Genomic DNA, 21,895 nt, shown 5'->3' on the forward strand with positions numbered 1-21,895 from the left:
AAGGCCACCGGCATCCTCTAGCTCTTTTGTCCACTCCTGTTGTGACCCGCACTGCCGTGCGAGGGGGTCCTCAGACCCCTCCCAGTCATCCCTTTCCTCCACTGCCCGTGTAACAGGCTGCAGAGGTGGGGGAGGCCGGGGGGAGGCAGGGGGAATACAAATGGTCGAACTGCGCCGGTCCGACTCAGCGTCCCAGTTAGGGTCCCAACTCCGGGAACGCGGGCAAGGGTGGAGGTCCCTGCGGCGCCGGAAGTCCCTGCAACGCTGGGGCCAGAGCCGCCGGCGACAAGGGAGGGCCCTTAACTGGGACCGCGGGGCCCGAAGGCAAGCCTGCGGGAGCCCAGGCCTGAAGAAGCGGTCCATGGCTGCGAGAAAATCTTGCACCTGTGCAGGAGTCGTCGACGGACCCAGATAAGGTGGGTAGGCTGGGGGGTCTCACAGGCTCCAAAGGAGCCATAGGGTTGGTACCCCCGGCCCCCTCGTCCGCGTCCAGAGACTGCCGAGGGGACGTCGGAGAGCGGAAATGCTTCTTCAACTTCTTATGACGTCTCTTACCCAAATCCGAGTGGGAAGACTTTGACCCCGGCGAGCGATGATGATGGCTCCGCGAGCGATTTCCCGAGCGACCCCTGGACCTTGAACGGCGGGGAGACGAGTGCTGGGCCTCCAGTAACTTACGGGACCACTCCCGCAAGGCCTTCGGAGCTATGGCCAGACAGTCGGAACTTGACCGGGAGTCATGGTCGCGCTCCAGACAGTAGAGACAGACGCCATGAGGGCCGGCCACCGACATTGTACGGCGACAGGCCACGCAAGATGTAAATCCAGGCATCCTTACGTGTCACAAGGAGTCAAAGACTCAAAAATGGAAGACAAAGTCTCAAAAGTTTCATCAAAAAGTGACTACAGTATGTGCTCTAACCGGATCTGCGCTTGCTGGCGCAGAAAAAGAAAGAACTGACGTCAGCGCGCATGGGTGGCGCCTAAGTAGTCTCCGTGACGTCATCTCGGCGCTTACGATTCCAGCGACGGACGCAGAGCCGCACAATGCCACCTTTCGACGGGTAGGGGTACTGCTGATGAAAACTTTCCAGATCCGGTCTGACGCCTGGGGATATTCTAAGGTAAGGAATTTGTCACTACCGTGTCTCTTTCAGATGAACTAGGACACAGGCAATGGTATAATTCAAAGGGAGAGCATCTAGTAGATGGGACTGAAGGGATAAGGACACACGAAAAATAAAAATCACCAATGACCAGACAGAATCTTACTTATGTTGCCAGCAGAATAACACATTTGTTTTAACTATAACAAAGCCTTATGCAGCCTCAAAGGGTGGGCACTCTCAAAAGGGAGTTTGAGATCTATAAACTTGGTTCCACACATTTCTCAATGATGACATTGCGCATAAAATAAAAGTGTTTTACTAGCAATGTCCATTTTACACCTGTACTTGTGAATTTAGAACTACTAACAATCAGAACCTCGGAACATTGAAGACAGCAGATAGAGCCGAGTGACTGTAGGAGTAAATTTAAAGTTCAGTGAAAAAGGCAAATAACATGGTGTTTGAGGCGGAGTAGCCATGCAAAATACAAATACCAAAACACACACGTTTGTAGATATTAAAAAAATGTCACTGTTTGATACCGAGAAACACAAATGTAAAATTACCCTATAAAGGAAGGAGTCAATGCCCCTTATAAGATGGAAAAGGAACAGTCCCCCTGAGTATTCCAAAGAGGTTTGTTGAGTGGTTTTTAACAGTGAAAAATAACTTACCTTTGGAGAAGAAAGTAAAACAAAGTGTACATGCAGGCTTCTATGTGTGCTACAATAGATTTCCCACTATGTAAATAAGCTCCCTCCATCCCCCATCACCCCGTACCTCAAGTAACCATGGACTAATGGGAGAGTGTGTGTAAATCTAACACCAGCACACATTTCAAATCATACTGGAGGGATATTTGTAAATATCCAAAAAGTCGGAAATCTACACAAACTTGTATGGCGACCATATTTCTAACTTCTCTGCACAACTTTTGTGAATTGGGAACATACATTAATAAAAACTGAGAAATCAGACCGTTGGCTCCCAAAATGTTTTTTTATTTTTCAATAAATATTTGGTGTTTTGCATATTACTACAGGACGTAGTAACTGTCATTTCAATGTCTGAACATACTCTTTGAGTTCACATTATAGTTAAGATTAGGCACTCACGCTATAATTTGGACATCACGTCATGATTAAAACAGGATTGCTGTGCAGTTTAAGTAAGCACACTCTGAATAATATCCTTAATTCATTAAGCAAACAAGTAACAAGGTGGACTGTGTTCCAGAAAAGCACAATTAGTGATGTGAATTACCAGGCAATTTAATTTCTTGAGTGTATAAAGTTAATAGAACTCTACATAGTGTGCTAAGATTAAACACATTTGGAAAAGTACTTCAGACATGAAAGATAAAGGATTAGATTAAACCAAAACAAAGAATATGTTTAACTTACTTTTGTCAGGTGCATTTTGCAATGTTGCAGAAGACGAGGACAACCGTTTGTTTATTACTATTTCTGCTTGCTTCAGGTTGGACGAGGAAGTAGAGCGCTTAGTAGCTGCAAGTAAAATTGGAACACAAAAAGGCATTTGCTGTACATTGAATATAATATTTTTACAGAATATCGAAGACTTTCATTTTTTTTTTAGCACTTGAAAAGGATAGTGCCATTTTATACCAAACCAAAAAAAAGTGCTCGTTTATTTTAGCGCTATTTATATACCAAACGGAACAAGTCTGTGTTTAAAGTGCCATTGTCTTTGCCTGAGGAACTTCTGACCATTTTGCTTTTTATTATACTTTCTTATAGCTGAGAGGCTAGCATTCCACAGCACAACAGCAGCTAGTGAATTGATTTGATGCTGAGGTGAAACACCTTTCATCACGTGTTTCTTTTAGTGCATTTTAAAATTTTCTTCAGAACGAGATTATCAATTGGGACCCTAGAAAGTGTAAGAGCGGCTGCATGGTTAACTGGAAAGTAAACCAACCACTTTATTAAGAAAATGGAATAAGACATTATTGGTTACAATATATTTTATTTGGTCTGTTTAAAACGTACTGACCACAAATCTGAATAATAAGTACCTACAGGTTAAAAATCTAATTCAGGACAAAGAAGATTTAATGTATTGTGTTTTATACTAACAAATGAATTGAGCAGCACAGAACATGCCTCAGGGAAACACCACAGCACAGGAATGCATCAGGATATAGTGTCCTTTGTTGGTCGAGCATTCGAGACCTCTTGTATATACTTTAGTATACACTTATTATATACTTATATGGGTATGTACTTTGTGGGCTCTGAAGATCATCCCTAGTACTTGTCTGCTTCCGCTTAGGGACTTTTTTCTGTTCAACTGCCTCTATTTCACTGTCTTGATAGAAAACGACCAATAGAGGTCAGTAAAATACCAGAATTGCTTTTTGCTGAGACACCTTTTTTTCTTTTTCAGGCAACTGCCTCAATTTAACTTTGATAGAAAACGACCAGCAGAGGTCAGTAAAATACCAGAATCACTTTAGCATTCTCTAGATTACAGTCCATTGAAATTGTCTTCCACAAACACCCGTAGACAATAATATTTTTTTCAAATCTTGTATTTTCAGTGATATGACCACCGGAGGTCCTGATTTTATAATAAAAATATAACTTTAGATTATACCATTTCCCGCTGAAAGGCAATATTTCTCTCCATGTGTTCCCAATCCTGGCATGTCACGCAGTTTGGTGCTTACTTTCCCTCCATGTTAAAGAACAGTAGATGCTTCAGCACCCAGACTAATGTGCTGCATAACTAAATACATATAAGGTCCCAAAGTCGAGACCGAATGCCTTGCAAATGCTTGTTTAACATGGGTTCAAGGATGTTAATTATTGTTAAAGAAGACTGGATGAATTAGGCTCAAGGGCTAATTAGAACAGCAGTTACTCATGGAAAGCTCTGTTAAACAAGTTCTACCTGATGTTATTTCGGAGTGTGTGCTTCTAGTCACATAATGGTGCTAATTGAAGCAAATGTTAAAATGGTTACAAATAGCATAACTGAAAGTGATTCAGGGAAGAATGTGTATTTAAACACTGGTGATTTTCCACTTTGCAAACATTCAATGTAATCAAGTTCGATGTTTGCCCTAATGGGGGGGGAGGGGGAGGGGGGGAGAAGGATCTACCACCCAATTTAGCACCTTGGGCTCTAGGCACCACCATCTTGTTTTCAGACACTGCTTGCAAGCTTCTAAACTGCAGATATTCAGTCAGTTTCACAGGAACAGTTGCCTATGCCAATGAAAGGCTCTGTGGGTAATGCTCGTCAACAAATAGTCAACTAACATTCATATAAAAAAAGGGGTGTGTGTGTGTGTGTGTGTGTGTGTGTGTGTGTGTGTGTGTGTCTGTCTGTCTGTCTGTCTTTTTTCTGGGGGTATTTTCCATTCACGTCTGTGATTCCATGCCGGTTTCGACCAAAGTAAATGTTGTCAAAAGGTATTAGAATCCTTGCTGTCACCACGAATGCCTGAAAGGAGATTGCAGGGAGGGGTAACGTGTTCTATGAAAGTCAACGGGTCCCTGGCTACAGAGTGTGGTGCACACGTCCATTAAGCATCCACCTTGCTACTTCATTCTGGAAACCATGGTTTGAGTTGCACTTTCTGCATTTGCTTAGAAGGTCTGCATTATTCAATAATTCCAAGTTTATTAACATTCTTAACTGATGGACGCTCTGCAATGCAAACAGCTTGTATTGCAATTTTAATTTTTAATGGCTTTTGATTGTTTTATTAGGCGAATCCATTTTTAATCATGCACTAGTAATTAATCATTGTTTTTAAATAAAGCATCACATTGACTCATTTTTTCACAATCTCCCGTTAAATATTAAGAATGAACAAGTACACCGTTTGTATACGTGCTAAATGTATCCTGTACAAAAAAAGCATTTCATCAACCTGCCCCACAATAAGATAATATAATTGAAGATAAAAAAAATAAAAATGTCAAGTTAGCAAATCAAGAACAAGCTGAAGCTTATAAGGCATGTCTGAATCTGGTTTGTTATTGCCTCCATAAAAGGGACAGTCACTATGCAGACGGAACAATGGTTAAATGTTTATGCTGCTGGACTGTACAGCAAATTCGTCATGCTTGTTAATGTTACAGCAGTAAGAAGAGCGGCAATAGCGTGTAGCTTCCATGCAAAAAAGTATGCTCTGCACCACACTGCGTTCATCTGCTAAATGATGAAAATGATTAGTACTGGCACAAAGAGAAAGCAAGCAGGTGTTTCTTAAATCAATACCGCTAGATCCAATTTCATCTGAAGTTTGTGGTCCTGTAGAACAAGGGATGTTATCATATAAATCTAGAGGACTGGCACTACCTAAATCAAAAGAAAAAACAAATATAACATGTCGAAAATCACGGTATAGAGTTTATATTAAGAGCTGACAAGAAGCTTTAACATGGGAATATAAGACTGCAAGGAAACTCACTACAGTGCCACAAGAATAACCACATTACAGAAAATCGTTTTCCTATTTAAAGGTGTATGCTTAATGATAACATGAGAACATTCTTCCTGCACATGTCTTCCCCAGTACTGCATGATACCAAAAGTCATAGCCATATAAAGGTTAGACGCAACAACTAACATTTAAAGTAATTCTTGTAATGGAGTTTTACCATTAGAAAGTTATTCGAATATAGGTGGAACCACTGTTAAGAAAAAAATAAAAGCGAGATGTGAAATTTATCAGTGGCCAGAATGTTAACTAGGCCTGGGTGGTGAACTCCGCTCACGGAGTTTCCTGCACTCTGAGCAGCTCGGGAAGTGCAGAAAACTCCGTTCCGCGTAGTGCAGCAGAGTTTTTTTCCCCGCTTGAGAACGGCAAGTACGCGAGCACGAGCTGCCGCTCGGGTAGAATTTCTACCCAAGCGGCAGGAAAGCCAGTGCAAACGGCAGTTTGCACTGCACTCCGCCACTTGCCAAATTCCACAGTTTTTTTGTCACTTCACGGAGTCCGCGTGGCGAAACTCCACGAACTACGCCCCAGGCCTGGTTACAACTCACTGGGATAGCCCAGCCACCATGAAGGTTCATTTTGTTTCATCTTTCCAGTGAATAAATACAGGGAAAAGGCACTACCTTCCAGAACCAATTCGTTTCCACTTGTTAGTATCATCCCTAGCAAGGCCTATTTGGTAGAACAATCCAGCAAAGTCAACGAATTAACAGTTTCTGCTCTGTAACACTAGTTCAAATTTACTGCATGGGTTCTCCCTTACTTAAAATACTTTATTGATATTGGGGCAAACCATGAACCATTTCACGGGTTTTTATTTTAAAGTTTTCAATGTTTTATTAGGAGGGAGTCTAGTACTAGCTGTAATTTTATGGGTTGCCCTTCTGAGTGCTTTCTGAACTCAATGATAACACTTACCATTTTTGGTGTGTCTGCTGCCACAGAGCTCTCGTGGTTATAAGTATGATCTATTTTTATATAATATTCTTTGGTCACTGTGGGAAGGGTGAACCAGTTATTTGATCCTTGGCTCGGTCTATAAACTGGTGAGTATAAGTATGGAAGTATTCAAATTATGGTATTATGGGCACTATTTCCCCAAGCACCAATACTGAAATTAATCTTCTAACTATGACTGTTCCACCAATTTACCACAGTTCAAGTGTGAGGGGAATTATTTAGAATTGCTAATTTGTTGTACTGAGGCCGTTCCTAGGCGGCATTGCAGGTTGACAGTCTTGGTACTATACATGGGAATACTGTTTCTTATTTCACAAGCTACACTAAAATTAACTTTCAAGGTGCTCAATGTTCTGAATCTCCCATAAATAATGACCATAAGTTGGTAAATGATATCTACCACCACTGGCCTAATCTATTCCTTTGAATTACTCCTGGACACGTACAGAAATATATAAATATCCTTTTATTTGAAACAATTCACCTCCCACAATCTGCTCTGTGCACCAAGGACAATCATCAGTTCCTACTAAACCCTTGTTTTTAGGTTTCACCCAAAAATCAAGGTGTTCAGTGGGAATACTAACAAAAGACTGAGCCACTGGCAATTCTTTGATGCCCGCTTTCAAGCCATTGTTTTTTTATGCCCACTGCGCCACTGCAGGGAGCAAAGCTAGGCAAATCAGTTAGTGCCTTGCTCCAAGAGAAACAGTCCAGTACAAACTGGCAGCCCACGGCCTCACTGAATGTGATCAGAAGCAGCCCCAGAGAGGTTTCAGATTTGTTGCACATCATCAGTGAGATGCAGCTTGGATACTATGGCACAGAAAGTATGGGATCTACATCGGAGCATACACGTTGCACTTAAGTCATCATTATAAAACAAAATGTGATGAATGGAATGCTTGAAAAATCAATTAGTACGGACCTTTTATTCTACACTGATCTTAATGCATGGAAACACTCCATAAGACTTGATTTTCGAACCACAAGAGTGTCTTTGATGCATTGGCTGCGAAAGGTAGCACTAAATTCTCAACAAATCCTTATTACGTTAAACATCTATGGCAATGGGACGATAATTGAAAGAAATCAGGGCAACGTTTTGGTATTTGACCGGCCCATTGCCTATTTGAAAAATGTCAACCTAATGAACAAGTTACTTACCTTCGGTAACGATGTATCTGTAAGAAACATTAGTTAGTTAGATTCCTCACCTTAGAATATCCCCAGGCGTCAAACTGGATCCAGAAGATTTTTCGTCAGCAATACCCCTTGCGCGTCGCTAGGCGTCGTCTGCGGCTCCGCGTCCGTCGTCGGCGTCGTGCGCCGGAATGACGTCGGAGTACTTAGACGCCGCCCTCGCGCGCTGACGTCAGTTCTTGTACATAGCTTTCCGTGCCAGGAACGCAGAGCCATGCAAAGACCGACGCTGGTGCCAAAAATAAAATCTAGGGGCCTGAAAAGGATAACCTTAACCCTAGATGTCAGTTCGCAGAACGGGGAGGATGGGTGGGTCGGTGAGGAATCTAACTAACTAATGTTTCTTACAGATACATCGTTACCGAAGGTAAGTAACTTGTTCATCTGAAAGAAACACGTTCGTTAGATTCCTCACCTTAGAATAGATACCCAAGCAATACCATCCCCGGTGGTGGGTCTGCGAACCAAGTTCACACCAGAAAGTCCTGGAGGACAGAACGGCCAAAGAAGCCATCCCTCCGGACTTGGCTGTCAAGGCAATAATGCCTGGCAAACGTGTGTAGCGAAGCCCACGTCGCCGCCTGACAGATGTCCTGCAAAGGGACACCCAGTCCCAAAGCAGTAGTAGCCGCTGTGGCCCGAGTAGAGTGGGCGCGCAGCCCAACAGGAGGGTCCTTTTTTGCCAAGGAGTAACAAATTTTGATGCACAAAACGACACACCGAGAGATGGTCAGTTTGTGCACAGCTTTCCCCTTCTTAGCACCCACGTATCCAACGAAAAGTTGGTCGTCCACCCGGAACTGCTTTGTGCGGTCCAAATAAAAGGAAAGCGCACGTTTTGGGTCCAGACGGTGGAGCCTCTCTTCCTCTTTGGAAGGATGCGGAGGCGGAAAGAAGGTGGGCAAGGTGACAGACTGCCCAAGATGAAATGGAGTCACCACTTTCGGAAGAAAGGAGGGACGAGGCCGAAGGACAACCTTGTCCGGATGAACAGACAGAAAAGGAGGCTTTGAAGATAAAGCCTGGAGCTCACTCACCCGCCTAGCCGAGGTGATGGCTACCAGAAAAGCAGTCTTAAGAGTCAGAAGACGAAGAGGACAATTGTGAAGAGGCTCGAAGGGAGCGCACATCAGGAATGTCAAGACAAGATTCAAGTCCCACTGAGGCATTACAAACGGGACAGGAGGGAACGTGTGAGTAATGCCCTTTAGAAAGCGTGTAACTACAGGGGACTTGAAAAGAGAAGGCTGATCAGGAAGCCGCAAGAAGGCAGAGATGGCAGCAAGATAACCTTTCAGGGTGCCCAGGGCAGAGCCCTGCCGGGCCAAAGAAAGAAGAAAGAGGAGAACCTCAGAAAGAGGGGCGGAAAGGGGATCCACAGCCTTTGCTGTGCACCATGCCACAAATTTGTTCCACCGGCAGGCGTATACCGTCTTTGTGGAGGGACGCCTGGCTGCCAGAATGATATCACAAACTTCAGGAGGCAAGTCAAATGGCATCAACTGCCGCCGCTCAATCTCCACGCATGGAGGTGGAGGCTGGACAGGTTCGGTTGGAGGACCGTCCCCTGCTGCTGCGACAGAAGATCCTCCCGAAGGGGCAGACGTATCGGAGGATCGGTCAACATACTGAGTAGCTCGGGATACCAGTACCTTCGTGCCCAATCCGGAGCCACCAAGATGACTTGGGCCCGGTCGTGCCTGATCTTCTGCAGCACTCTGGGCAGAAGTGGTATAGGCGGAAAGGCGTACAACAGACCGCAACTCCACTCGTGACGAAAAGCGTCGCCGAGCGAGTGCCGCCTTGGAAATTCCAACGCGCAGAACTGCTGACATTGCGCGTTCTCTTCGGTGGCGAATAGATCTAACCAAGGCTCTCCCCACTGCTGAAAGAGACCTTGCGCCACTTCGGAGTTCAGACGCCATTCGTGATCCATCATGCACCGGCGGCTGAGTTCGTCTGCTCTGGCGTTCAGAGAGCCCGCCAGATGTTGAACCACCAGGGTGACGCCCTGGTGTTCCAACCATGTCCAGAGGCGCAGAGCCTCCTGACAAAGGGTCCACGACCCCACCCCGCCCTGTTTGTTGCAATACCACATGGCGGTGGTGTTGTCCGTGAACACCTGCACGACACTTCCCCTGACAGAGGGAAGGAAGGCTTTCAGTGCAAGTCGGATCGCTCTCAACTCCAACAGGTTGATGTGGAGACGAGACTCCGCCGGAGACCAGAGGCCTCTGATCTCCGCCTCTCCCATATGGCCACCCCATCCCAGGAGGGACGCATCCATCACTACGACATGCTCCGGTTGGGGAAGGGAGAGGCTCTTGCCCTCGACCCAATCGCGGTCCGTGAGCCACCACTGCAACTGCTGTGCAGTGCCCTCCGAGATCAAGACATGGTCGGACAGGTTGCCGTGATGCTGGGCCCACTGAAACTTCAGGTCCCACTGCAGAGTCCGCATGCGCCGCCTGGCATGATGCATTAGTAGGATGCAGGAGGCCATCAGCCCCAGAAGCCGCAACACTAGCCTGACCGAAACCCAGGATGGAGGCCGAAAGATGGGAATCAGGGCCTGAATATCCCGGACCCGCTGTTCCGGTGGATAGACCCGGAACTGCGCCGAATCGAGAACTGCTCCGATGAAGAGGAGCTGCTTAGAGGGACTCAAGTGTGACTTCGGCACGTTGATGGAAAATCCCAGCAAATGCAGGAGATCCGCCGTAGTCTGGAGGTGGGAGACGACTGTCTGGGGCGAGCCCGCCTTCAACAACCTGTCGTCGAGATAGGGGAAGACTGGAACCCCTGATCTGCGCAGATGAGCTGCGACCACCGCCATCACTTTCGTGAACACCCGAGGGGCACTGGTGAGGCCGAAGGGGAGCACGGTAAACTGAAAGTGCTCTTGGCCCACCGTGAACCGCAGGTAACGTCGGTGGGCCGGCAGGACGGGGACGTGGAAATATGCGTCCTGCAAGTCCAACGCTACCATCCAGTCTCCAGGGTCTAGGGCAGCTAAAACCTGAGCCAAAGTTAACATCTTGAACCTCTCCTTCCGGAGGAAGGCATTGACGTTCCGGAGGTCCAAGATAGGGCGTAGGCCCCCTTTGCCCTTCTTGGGAACCAGAAAGTAGTGGGAATAACAACCACGACCTACTTCTGGGCTCAGAACGCGCTCGACGGCCCCCTTGGCCAAGAGGGCCGAAACTTCCTTGTGGAGAAGATTCAAATGATCCCCCGAGATACGGTGGTGCTGCGGTGGCATGGCTGGAGGGGTCGTCTCGAAGGGGAGGGAGTAGCCCCTTCGGACGATTTGCAGCACCCACCTGTCCGATGTGATGGACCGCCAGTGGAGGAGGTGATGGCGAACTCTGCCGCCCACTGGCGTGGAATGGGCCTGAAAGCTCGGACTAGGAAGGCTTTGAGGCGGATGCTGCCGGGGTGGATGTGGGCTGACCTAGTCGACCTCCAGATCCGCCTCGGCGGAAACCACGTCCGCGACCGCGCGCAGGTTGGTTCTGCGGCTGGTGGCTAGGCGTACGTGAGGAGGCACCCCTTCCTTGGCCACGAAAGGGGCGAAAGGCGGAAGTTTGCGACCGCGGGGCCGAGAGGCCCAAGGACTTGGCCGTAGCCCGGGAGTCCTTAAAGCGGTTCAGCGCACTGTCCACTTTCTCGCCAAAAAGGCGAGTGCCATCAAAGGGCATGTCCATGAGAGTGCTCTGGACATCACCCGAAAATGACGTGGACCGCAGCCAGGCGTGACGTCTAAGCGCCACTGTGGTAGAAATGGCCCTACCCAGCGAGTCCGTGGTGTCAAGCCCACATCGTGTAGCATGTCGCGCGGCATCCCTCCCATCGGCCAGAGCCTGGGTAAGTCGTGTCCGGACCTCCTCCGGACACAGGGGCAGCGCGTCCTCCACCGCATCCCACAGAGAGTGGGAATAACGGTCCAAGAGACAAGCGGTGTTCAAAGACCGCAGGCCCAAACTAAGGGAGGAGAACAGCTTCTTGCCAAACTGTTCTAGTCTCTTGGAATCCCGGTCCGGCAGGGCGGTCGGGAAAGAGGATTGGGAGGTGGAGGCCTGGATAACCAGGCTCTCAGGGGTAGGGTGTTGGGACAGAAAACTGGGGTCGCCCGGAGCAGGGCGGTGGCGCCTGGCGACGTTCCTGTCCACAGGAGGGACTGTGGAGGGCTTGGACCAGGTGCCCTGTAGAACGTCAATGAGGGCCTCATTGAATTGCAGCCGAGGCTCAGTGGAGCTTGCTGCAGACTGAAGCACCTCAGTGAGGACGTTAGTCCTCACAGCCACTGCAGGCAGCTCGAGCCCAAGGGCTGCGGCCGCCTTGCGCAGCACCACAGAGAAAGCAGCGCCCTCCTCCGAAGCCACAGTCGGAGGAGAGACGAATCCAGTGTCTGGAGAGGTATGCAGGCCACTGGCCTCCCCCAGTTCATCTGCCCAGTCCTGTGACATTTGAGCCCGAGCGGCCATAGGATACTCGGATCCCTCCCAATTGTCCCCATCATCCGATTCCCGGTATACAGGAGGAAGGTACGGAGCCGGACGGTAGACATAGTGTGTCTCTAGCGGCGCCGAACGCGGCGTCCATCGACGCCGTAGCGGCGCCGGGTCCGGAGTGGGACTGAACTGGGGCCCGACGTCGAGCGGAGTCGACGTCGGCGTCGGGGGTGGCACCGGTGTCGACGCCGGCGAAGGAGGCGTGACGAGGTCGACCGGCGTCGGCAGGGACTCGGGAACGGGTCCCTCGGGCGCTTGCGGCGTCGAGGCCGGAGCCGTCGATGACGCCGGGGCCGGAGCCACCGGCAGGCAAGGCAGCCCTGTCGGGTCCGCGGGGCCCGAAGGCGCGCCAGCGGGCGCCGACGGCGGGGCCAGACTCCTCATGGCCGAGAGGAAGGCACTGACCTCCGCCGGCGTCGCGTCAGTCCCAGGGACCGGCGGGTATGGGGACGTGCGCGGCGCCTGCGGCTCCGCCGGAGCCGCGGGGGTGGAACCACCCTGAACGTCTACATGAGCCCTCTCGCGGCCATCGCACGCCAACACAACCTCAACATAATCTCCTACGCCGACGACACCCAGCTGATCCTCTCCCTGACCAACGACGACCCCGCCGCCGCCAGAGCCAACCTGCACGAAGGGATGAGAGAGGTAGCCGAGTGGATGACGACGAGCCGCCTGAAGCTGAACTCAGATAAGACGGAGGTCCTCATCCTGGGCTCCTCGCCCTCCGCCTGGGACGACTCCTGGTGGCCCCCCGCCCTGGGCACCGCACCCAAACCGACAGACCACGCACGCAACCTGGGTTTCATCCTGGACTCCTCCCTCTCCATGACCAGGCAAGTCAACGCCGTCTCCTCATCGTGCTTCAACATCCTGCCCATGCTTCGGAAGATCTTCTGGTGGATCCCCACAGAGACCAGGAAGACCGTCACCCAGGCCCTCGTCACAAGCCGACTGGACTACGGCAACGCACTCTACGCCGGAACCACCGCCAAGATCCAGAAGAGACTCCAGCGCATCCAGAACGCCTCAGCCAGACTCATCCTCGACATCCCACGTCACAGCCACATCTCCGGACATCTAAGAGACCTGCACTGGCTCCCGGTCAACAAGAGAATCACCTTCCGCCTCCTTACCCACGCACACAAAGCTCTCCACGACCAAGGCCCGAGCTACCTCAACAACCGAATCAACTTCTACGCTCCCAAACGCCACCTCCGGTCCGCCAGCCACGCCCTCGCCACCGTCCCACGCATCCGCAGAACCACTGCTGGAGGAAGGTCCTTCTCCTACCTGGCCGCCAAGACCTGGAACTCCCTCCCGGCCGACCTGCGCCTGACCCAAGACCACCTCTCCTTCAGGAAGAAGCTCAAGACCTGGCTGTTCGAGCAGTAGCGGCACCCCCCCCCCCCCCCACCCCCCCCAAGCGCCTCGAGACCCTACGGGTAGGTAGTGCGCTCTATAAATTTCTTTGATTGATTGATTGATTGATTGATTGATTGATTGATTGACCCTCGACCGAGTCGCGCGACCGGCGAGGGGAGTCCGAAGAGCGGTGTCGCCTCTTGGACTTCTTGGAATGCTTCGACTTACCCGAAGACTTGGATCCCGACGACCGACGGTGACGTCGGCTGCGGCTCCGCGACCGATCCTTGGACCTCCTCCTGGACCGGGATCGAGCGACGCGCGGAGCCGAGTGGCGGATCTCGAGAAGCTTACGGGACCGCTCCCGTCTAGCCTTCGAGGTCAGGGCCTTGCAGTCGGAACACGACTCCGCGTCGTGGTCGAGGCCCAAGCAGTAAAGGCACCGGCGGTGATGGTCCGTAACCGACATCAGGCGGCTACAGTCAGCACAGGCTTTAAAACCAGGCATCCTACCGGCACCGGAGTCGATTGACAAGATCAAAAAAGATCGAAAAAGTTAGTCAAAAAGTGACTAAAGGGGTAGCTCTCCCGGATCTGCGCTTACTGGCGCGGAAAAAAGAAGAACTGACGTCAGCGCGCGAGGGCGGCGTCTAAGTACTCCGACGACGTCATTCCGGCGCACGACGCCGACGACGGACGCGGAGCCGCACACGACGCCTAGCGACGCGCAAGGGGTATTGCTGACGAAAAATCTTCCGGATCCAGTCTGACGCCTGGGGATATTCTAAGGTGAGGAATCTAACTAACGTGTTTCTTTCAGATACTGCCAACTCTCACAACCAGCAATTTTGCAGATTACATGCTGAAAAGGGAACATGTCAACATAACTTCAAGACGCTGTCCAATCACTAACTAATATTGAATGATAAGAGATTCGTACTTCAGAATTTTATCACCTCCCGAGGTTGGAATGGATCGTACATCCTTTACTTCCTAATATTCACAGCCTGCTGCAGTACCTTTTACTTAAAAAAGAAAAGTTATCAATCAATCAAACAGTACTTATAACAGCGCAGCTATTCCGCCCTGGGGGTATCCAGGTGCTGAGGTCTCGAAGGTCTCTAGTCGAAGAGCTAGGTCTTGAGTCCCTTTCTGAAGTCCACGAGTGAGGGTTATGTTCATAGGTAGAGGGGGGGGAGATTGTTTCAGGACTTGGCAGCAAGGTAGGAAAAGGAACGACCTCCGCTATGGCTTTGGAGAATGCTGGGAACGTGAAGCAAGGAGGCAGATTGCAGTTGTCTGGAGGGCTGGTGGAAGTTCAGGCAGTGGTTGATGTAAGTTGGATCCTGATTGTGGAGGACTTTGTTGGTGTGGGTCAGCATCTTGACCTGGTATCTCTTCTGGACAGGGAGCCAGAGGAGTTTCTTGAAGTAGGGGATGATGCAGGTTTTTTTTGGGAGGTAGGGGATGAGTCTAGCTGCTGCACACTGTATGGTCTGGAGTCTCTTGAGGAGTTGGGTGGTGGTACCGATGTAAAGTGCATTTCCCTAGTTAAGCCGGCTTGTGACGAGGGCTTGGGTGACCGTTTTCCTGGTGTTGAATGGGATCAATTTAAAGATCTTCCGAAGCATGCGGAGGGTGTGGAAGCAGGCAGAGGAGACTACACTGACCAGGCATTTCATGATGAAAGTTTGTTAGTTGTAACCTTAGTTCTGCCTTAGGGGAATCACCATTAAAACAATCTCTGAATAGTCTTCCCAATGTGCAGGTTCACAAGGGATTTTAATAAAATATATACAATAAAAACCTTTCTTTGGTAAGGATTTTTTTTTTTAATGAAAATCCAGTTTTTAAAGGCCTACCCCAAGGCCATATTGGCAGAATTTTACCTATTGTCTTGAAATAATATGGCAATCATACATTTTACAATTTAAATTACAAGAAGAATTTCTAAGGAAAAACAGAGAAAAGAAAGTATGTGGCTAGACAAGATGTAGAGTATAAAGGTGGGAAAACAGATACTGCTCCTTTAAAAAAGCACACTCCACCACTATTCCATCATGTTAGGACAGTGGCTCCAGCTCTTTTGTTAGATGACTTAGGATCCTGACATGTATGCAATCCACCTCTCTTCCCTCCACCGAGGAGGCGATGCCTCTGATTTCAATGGACATTTCCAAAAAAAAGGAGAAACAGGACTACAAGTAAGTAGCTTTTCCTACGTTTTGCTAACCTTCAATAGGTCTGTGGACGCATCCATACATTGTTCTAAAATGTTTTAACCAGATGGAAGCCAGGGAAGAGGGCGCAGGGGGTGGAGGGTAGTTTAGCTCTTCGATTTTGCAACTGTTTGTGAATACAACAGTGCTATGTGAAGCATGCTGCGACATTCGTTTTTTCTGTCATGTTCTAAAATACTGCACCTGGAGTGGATGTGACAGAAACCTGCCATGATTATAACTGTACTATGCCTCAGTATGCTGTACGTGTTATTCTGTTTTAAGAAATACCAATGAAAATAATTTCCCCCAAAAAGTAGCTTTTCCGAATTCTTCAGCATATTTACTCTGGTAACCATAAGCGATCAAAAGTAGTAAGCCCACTCCCTAAAAATGTTTTTGAAGAAAACCAAAAATATCAGGCTTTACATAAAAAGGCTGCTCAGAGAATAATGAGTTACCTCAGAATCTGTTGTGGAGTCTTTTTCAATAATATAGAACATTGTGAACATACAGATTCACCTTTAGGCAACAGCGTTTGCAAATTTCTGAGATGTCAGGATGTTTACTAGTAAAGCAATAGTTGCAGATTTGCCGCTTATTGATGGGTTTTTGATAACACCATAGTGTACAGAAGCAATCCATTTTGGAGATTAACTGTTTTAAAGTGGAAAAATGTGCACGAAGGGTCTCATTTGGAGTTTGACAAGATACTCCATCAAAATGTGATAGCTATCCCATCCATCACATTACAAGTGCCACTGGCTAGCTAATGCACTTGTAATATAGTGGACGGGACATCCTCTATGCTTGTGAAGAATTGTCACATCTGCCAAACTCAAAGTAAGGCCTTACATTACAAATAAATATTTAGCCTCTGAAATATTGTTTGCTTTGTCTAAATACACTAAACACACTCCTAACATCAAGCATGTGCAAAGACCTTTCTGCTGAAGGTGAAAGACAATGAAACAATGTTGGCAGTGGAATAGACTGAACAACATCAATGCCCAGCACCATCTTGAGAATAAAACTTTGAAGCATCTGCATGACCACCTTTTTTCATGAGAATATAGGGTAAGGTTCAAGTGAACACAATGGATTTTGCTAACCTTCCAAGCTGAGGTGATCAATAGCAATGTGTGCCTACAACGGTCATGGTTCAATTCCATATTTCCGTCTCACTGCAAGCATTATTTCAAGGAATCTGCTGTCAGAGAGAGGCGGAGAGAGTAAAAGGCAAAATCAACCTCTTTTTTTGTCAAATGTAATACTCAATAGCTAAGTTTTGCTTGTTCGTTGGTTTCCATTTGGTAAGCAAATCTTTGCTATATGGACTAAATATTTCATATGACTGTAAATATGACACAAAGAAAGGAGAAAACATACTAATAAGGAATTCTAAGGTCCTGTTCAAACAAAACCGAAAATAGAGCCAAAGTTAAATGTTTCCTGCTGCTGAGCCATCCTACCAAAAGAAAGTCCAATTCTTCTCAGAAACACAGAGGCAGGTGCCAATTGTTTTACTGCTTTTCAATTTCTACAATCTTTTTGTAAATAAAGAGAAAGGTGTTATTTTTGAGGTGCTGAAAAAGTGCTGAAAAAAGGTTTCCAAGGCCCAGTCGTTTTACTTACGAATTAGTCTAAATGTTAAACCACATTTGCGGAGAAACCAATGCTGGAGGGCTAAATAAGCCCATATAAGAGAGCCAAGGACACACATGAAACAACCCACAAGTCTGTGATCTAATTACTATTTGACTTTGTAGTTTCTAGTACCATTATTGATTCATGGGTGATGCATGTGGCATAAAAACGACATACAATGTTTAAAGCGAACATTTAATGAACACAAGAAGAAAGGTTAAATGGGTACTGACATTTCGACTCTAGCCCTCATTCTGATTTCTCGGGTGGTTTCTGACTCTTGGATACATTTGTGCAGGAGCAAACAATTTTAACAATGAAAAATGTGTTGAATTCAGGTGGGATAAAACCAATTATGCATGTCATCTCTCATTGAGATGCCAAAAACTCAGTTGGAAGAAAAAACCTCAGAGCAAAAAATGAAAGGCATAGTTATAGATTTTGAGTTACTTGAATGAGGGCCACTGTTCAAAATTTGTGACCAGTAAATGATAAAGCCTTGATTCATAAAGGCTTGCCCAAAGATATGGGACTTGGCTTCTGACCCATCACTGCAGGATTTATTCTGTATCCACAGAAGGAAGGTCCCCTGATGTGTTACTCTAGCCTTCAGTTATGCATCACTGCTCATCTCCCTGCAATTTCTTCTGTCGAAATATTGACAATGAATACACAATTGAAAATATATAACCTGCATCCTGCTCCTGGGTTAAAAGAATATACAGATAGCTCTGGTTCAGTGTTTTTGGGCATGGCCTTATGGTGAAGAAGTCTCTTCCTTATGGTTTGCTTAGCTACTAATCATTTGTCAAACATTAAAGGGATGTTTTACATGCCCAGGGATGGCACTTGCTTTGTGCTTGCGTACTGCCCCGAGCTATGAGGAATCACCAAGTTGCAATTTGGCAGAGCTTTTTTATTTATCCTTGGCCACAGGTACACGGGAGCTTAGGAATTCCAGGAGAACTTGAAGTTCTATGGATAAGTTACTTACCACAGGTAAGTAACGTATCCTTCTCTTCCAGGGAATCCTCATCAATAGTCATAGCAAGCCTATCCCCCACCTGCAGGCAAATGAGAAAGGATGACCCAATTCAACAAGCAGACTTAATGATTTGTGGAACAGATTCCTCAAAGAGGCCTGACCTACTTGGGTATCTGCCCTGGTATCAGAATCAAGACAATAATGTCTTGTAAATATATGTCTAGATCTCCAAGTGTCTGCTCTACAGATCTCGGAAATCAGTACATTGTTAAGGAATACAGCAGTTGCGGCCTTTCCCCTAGTGGAATGTGCTTTTGGTCTAGACCAACGAGTCTTCTGTCCTATCTGATAAGCCAGTTTGATGCATGAAACTATCCACCTGGAGATGGAACGTTTAGAAGCCGGAAAACCTGTCCTGATCGAACCGTAATTGATGAACAGCTGATCAGTTTTCCTAATAGATTGAGACCTGTTCAAGTCAAATTTCAGAACCCTCTTCAGGTCTAATGAATAAAGAGCCCTCTCATCTGGGGTAGAGGGATTTGGGAAGAAAGTTGGTGGGGAAATGGTCTGATTCATATGAAAATCTGACACCACCTTCGGGAGAAAGGCGGGGTGGGTTCTCATACCAACCCTATTAGGATGAAAAACAGCGTAAGGCTCTTTTGAGCAGAGGGCTTAAATTTCGCTCACCCTGCGAGCTGAAGTAATCGCCACAAGGAAGGCCACCTTCCATGTCAGGTGCTGTAGTGTCGCCTTGTGGATCGGTTCAAAGTGGGGACCCATCAATTTAGGAAGAACCAGGTTTAGTTCCCAGGGTGGTGAAGGAGGCTGAACAGGAGGATAGACCTCCTTCAGACTCGGTAAGAAATCCTTTACCACCTGCAGTTGGAAAAAAGAAGGCTGAGAAGGGGAACGCCTATACGCCGTAATGGCAGCCAGGTGTACCTTAATGGAAGAGAATTTCAGGCATGCTCTAGCTAGATGAAGCAGGTAGGGCAAAGTTACTTCTTCCTGTCGGTTGATTGGACTAATATTATTCTGCATACACCAAATATAAAAGCATTTCCATTTACAAGCATGGGAGTGCCTTGTGGAAGGTTTCCTAGCCTCTTTCAGGATGTTCATGCAGTCCTGCGGAAGTCCTAAATGACCATACTGGAGGACCTCAGGAGCCATGCTGCCAAGCTCAGTGATGGAAGGTTGGGGAGATAGATGCTCCCGTTCATCTTGGACAGCAGGTCCAGTCCGCACGGCAGCCTCCTGTGAGAACATTCCGACAGGTGAAGAAGGTCCGGATACCACCACTGTCTCGGCCAGTACGGAGCAATTAGGATCATTCTCGCCTTAGTGAGAGAGTTTGGTCACGATTTTCGGAATGAGTGGAAGGGGAGGAAAAGTGTACACAAATGCCCCTGACCAACTGATCAAAAGGGCATTCTCTTTCGACCCTGGTCGGTAGTACCTTGAGGCAAAGTTTCGGCATTTCTTGTTTGCATAGTCTGCGAAAAGGTCGATGGTTGGACAACCCCATTCTTGGAAGATGCTTTAGATGACCTTGTTGTTTAGAACCCAGTACTGCTGATCTTCGAAGTGCCGGCTGAGAGCATCTGCGTGTTAATTCTGCTCTCCTGGCAGATGGATTGCCGTTATGGAGAGATTCCTCGCCAGGAGCCAGTGCCAGATAGCTTGTGCTTCCAGAGACAGGGACCTCGATCGAGTTACTCCCTGCTTGTTCAGATAGTACATGGAAGTCGTGTTGTCCGTCTGAATCAGGATGGAGTTGGTCTTGATCGAAGGCAGGAAGGCTTTGAGAGAAAGATGTACGGCTCTTAGCTCTAACATGTTGATGTGTTACAACTGTTCTTTTGCTGACCAACGACCCTGAGCCCGAAGAGACCCCATGTGGGCTCCGCAACCTTTGAGGGAGGCGTCCGTGATCAATGACTGAGCGGGAGAAGTTTGATGGAATGGAATCCCTACCAGCAGATTCTCCTTCCGCATCCACCAAGGGATTGATGCCCTGGCTGCCTCTGACAGCTGTATTTTGTCGTCCCACCGAGCAGAGCGTTGATCCCACTTGTCCTCTAGGTCTTGCTGCAGAGGAGGCATTCTGAGCCTGGAATTTGGCACCAGAATAATAAAGGATGCCAGCGACACCAGGAGAGAGGCAACCTGACGAACCGAAGGCAAGCCATTGTGTAATATCGGTTTCCCTTCAGCATGATAGATGACAGTCTCTCCTCCGAAGGAAACACTTTTCCTACTGCAGTCTATTGTTGCCCCCAGATACTGGATTCTTCGTGTGGGCTGCTGCATCGATTTCTGAAAGTTGATTTAGAGACCTAGCTGCTTGCATAGCTTCAGACATTGTTCCCCACGCCCTGAGGGGATGGACCCTTCAGAAGCCAGTCGTCGAGATAGGGATACACGAAGATGCCTCTGCGACGTAGAGCGGCTGCCACTACTGCCATGCACTTCGTGAACACCCGAGGAGCTGACTTCAATCCGAAGGGTAGGACTTTGAATTGGTAATGCGTCAATCCTACCAGAATATGCAGGAACTTCCTGTGCAGTGGACTGACCGGGACATGGAAGTATGCATCTTGCAGGTCCAACGAACACATCCAATCTCCCCTTCGCAGTTGTGGATATATTTGATGGAGAGCCAGCATGCAAAACTTTTCCTTTTTGATAGACTTGTTTAGGGCCCGAAGATAGAAAATGGGCCTGTACTCTGCCTTCGGATCTTTTTTTCTTACCAGGAAGTATCTTGAATATACTCCTTGACCTCGTTGCGAGAAAGGGACCTTCTCGATGGCTGATCTTCGCAGGAGGGTGGCAACTTCCCGTCTGAGTATTTTTAACTGATGACACCTTGTTTTTATTGGAGGGATCGCAGGAGGTCGATGCTTGAAACAAAGCGAGTATCCATTCTGTAGTGTAGTCAACACCCACTGATCTTGTGTGATCTCACGCCACTCTTCTAGATGCTTTGCAACACTTTCCCCCACTGGAGTGGATGACAGCGATGAGGGAAGCAGAGACTCATTGTTTGGCAGGTGTTCTTGCTGAAGTAGTAGACTGTCTAGGGGTTCCTCTCCCTCTGGGGGTGAGATGACCCTGATAGTGTGACTTGGACACTGTCTGTTGATGCCTCTGCCAATGAGGGGTTTGAACCCTCTGGTGGAGGTCGCTTATCTTACGGCCTGTAACAGCGCTTGAATTATTTTCTCTTCTCAAGGCCAACCGCCTTCAAAGTATCCAGCTCTGTCTTCATCCTCGACATCTCTTCATCGGTGTGCGTACCGAATAAAGATGTCCATGAGAACGGCAAATTGAGGATGCAAGATCGTGCTTTTGGCTTTAGCGCAGTCAATCTGAGCCATGAAGATCTTCTGGCACATATCCCATGT

The 21,895-nt window shown here is 47.8% G+C and overlaps 1 protein-coding gene across 21 annotated transcripts in view; it reads right to left on the bottom strand.

The window, feature by feature from the left end:
• MAP7D3 (MAP7 domain containing 3) overlaps window positions 1-21,895 on the bottom strand; it is a 1,121,308-nt gene that overhangs the window by 843,886 nt on the left and 255,527 nt on the right. For 11 of the 21 annotated variants that reach the window (XM_085607948.1, XM_085607945.1, XM_085607942.1 and 8 more), the window contains one exon: window positions 2,513-2,617. In XM_085607948.1, the coding sequence (XP_085464074.1) occupies window positions 2,513-2,617 (105 nt within the window). Of the gene's footprint in view, window positions 1-2,512; window positions 2,618-5,363; window positions 5,445-21,895 lie in introns of all 21 variants that reach the window. The other 10 variants (XM_085607947.1, XM_085607933.1, XM_085607930.1 and 7 more) reach the window with 1 other exon arrangement.

The sequence above is a fragment of the Triturus cristatus genome, chromosome 5_2 (genome assembly GCF_964204655.1).
Source record: "Triturus cristatus chromosome 5_2, aTriCri1.1, whole genome shotgun sequence".
Classification (NCBI taxonomy): Eukaryota; Metazoa; Chordata; class Amphibia; order Caudata; family Salamandridae; genus Triturus; species Triturus cristatus.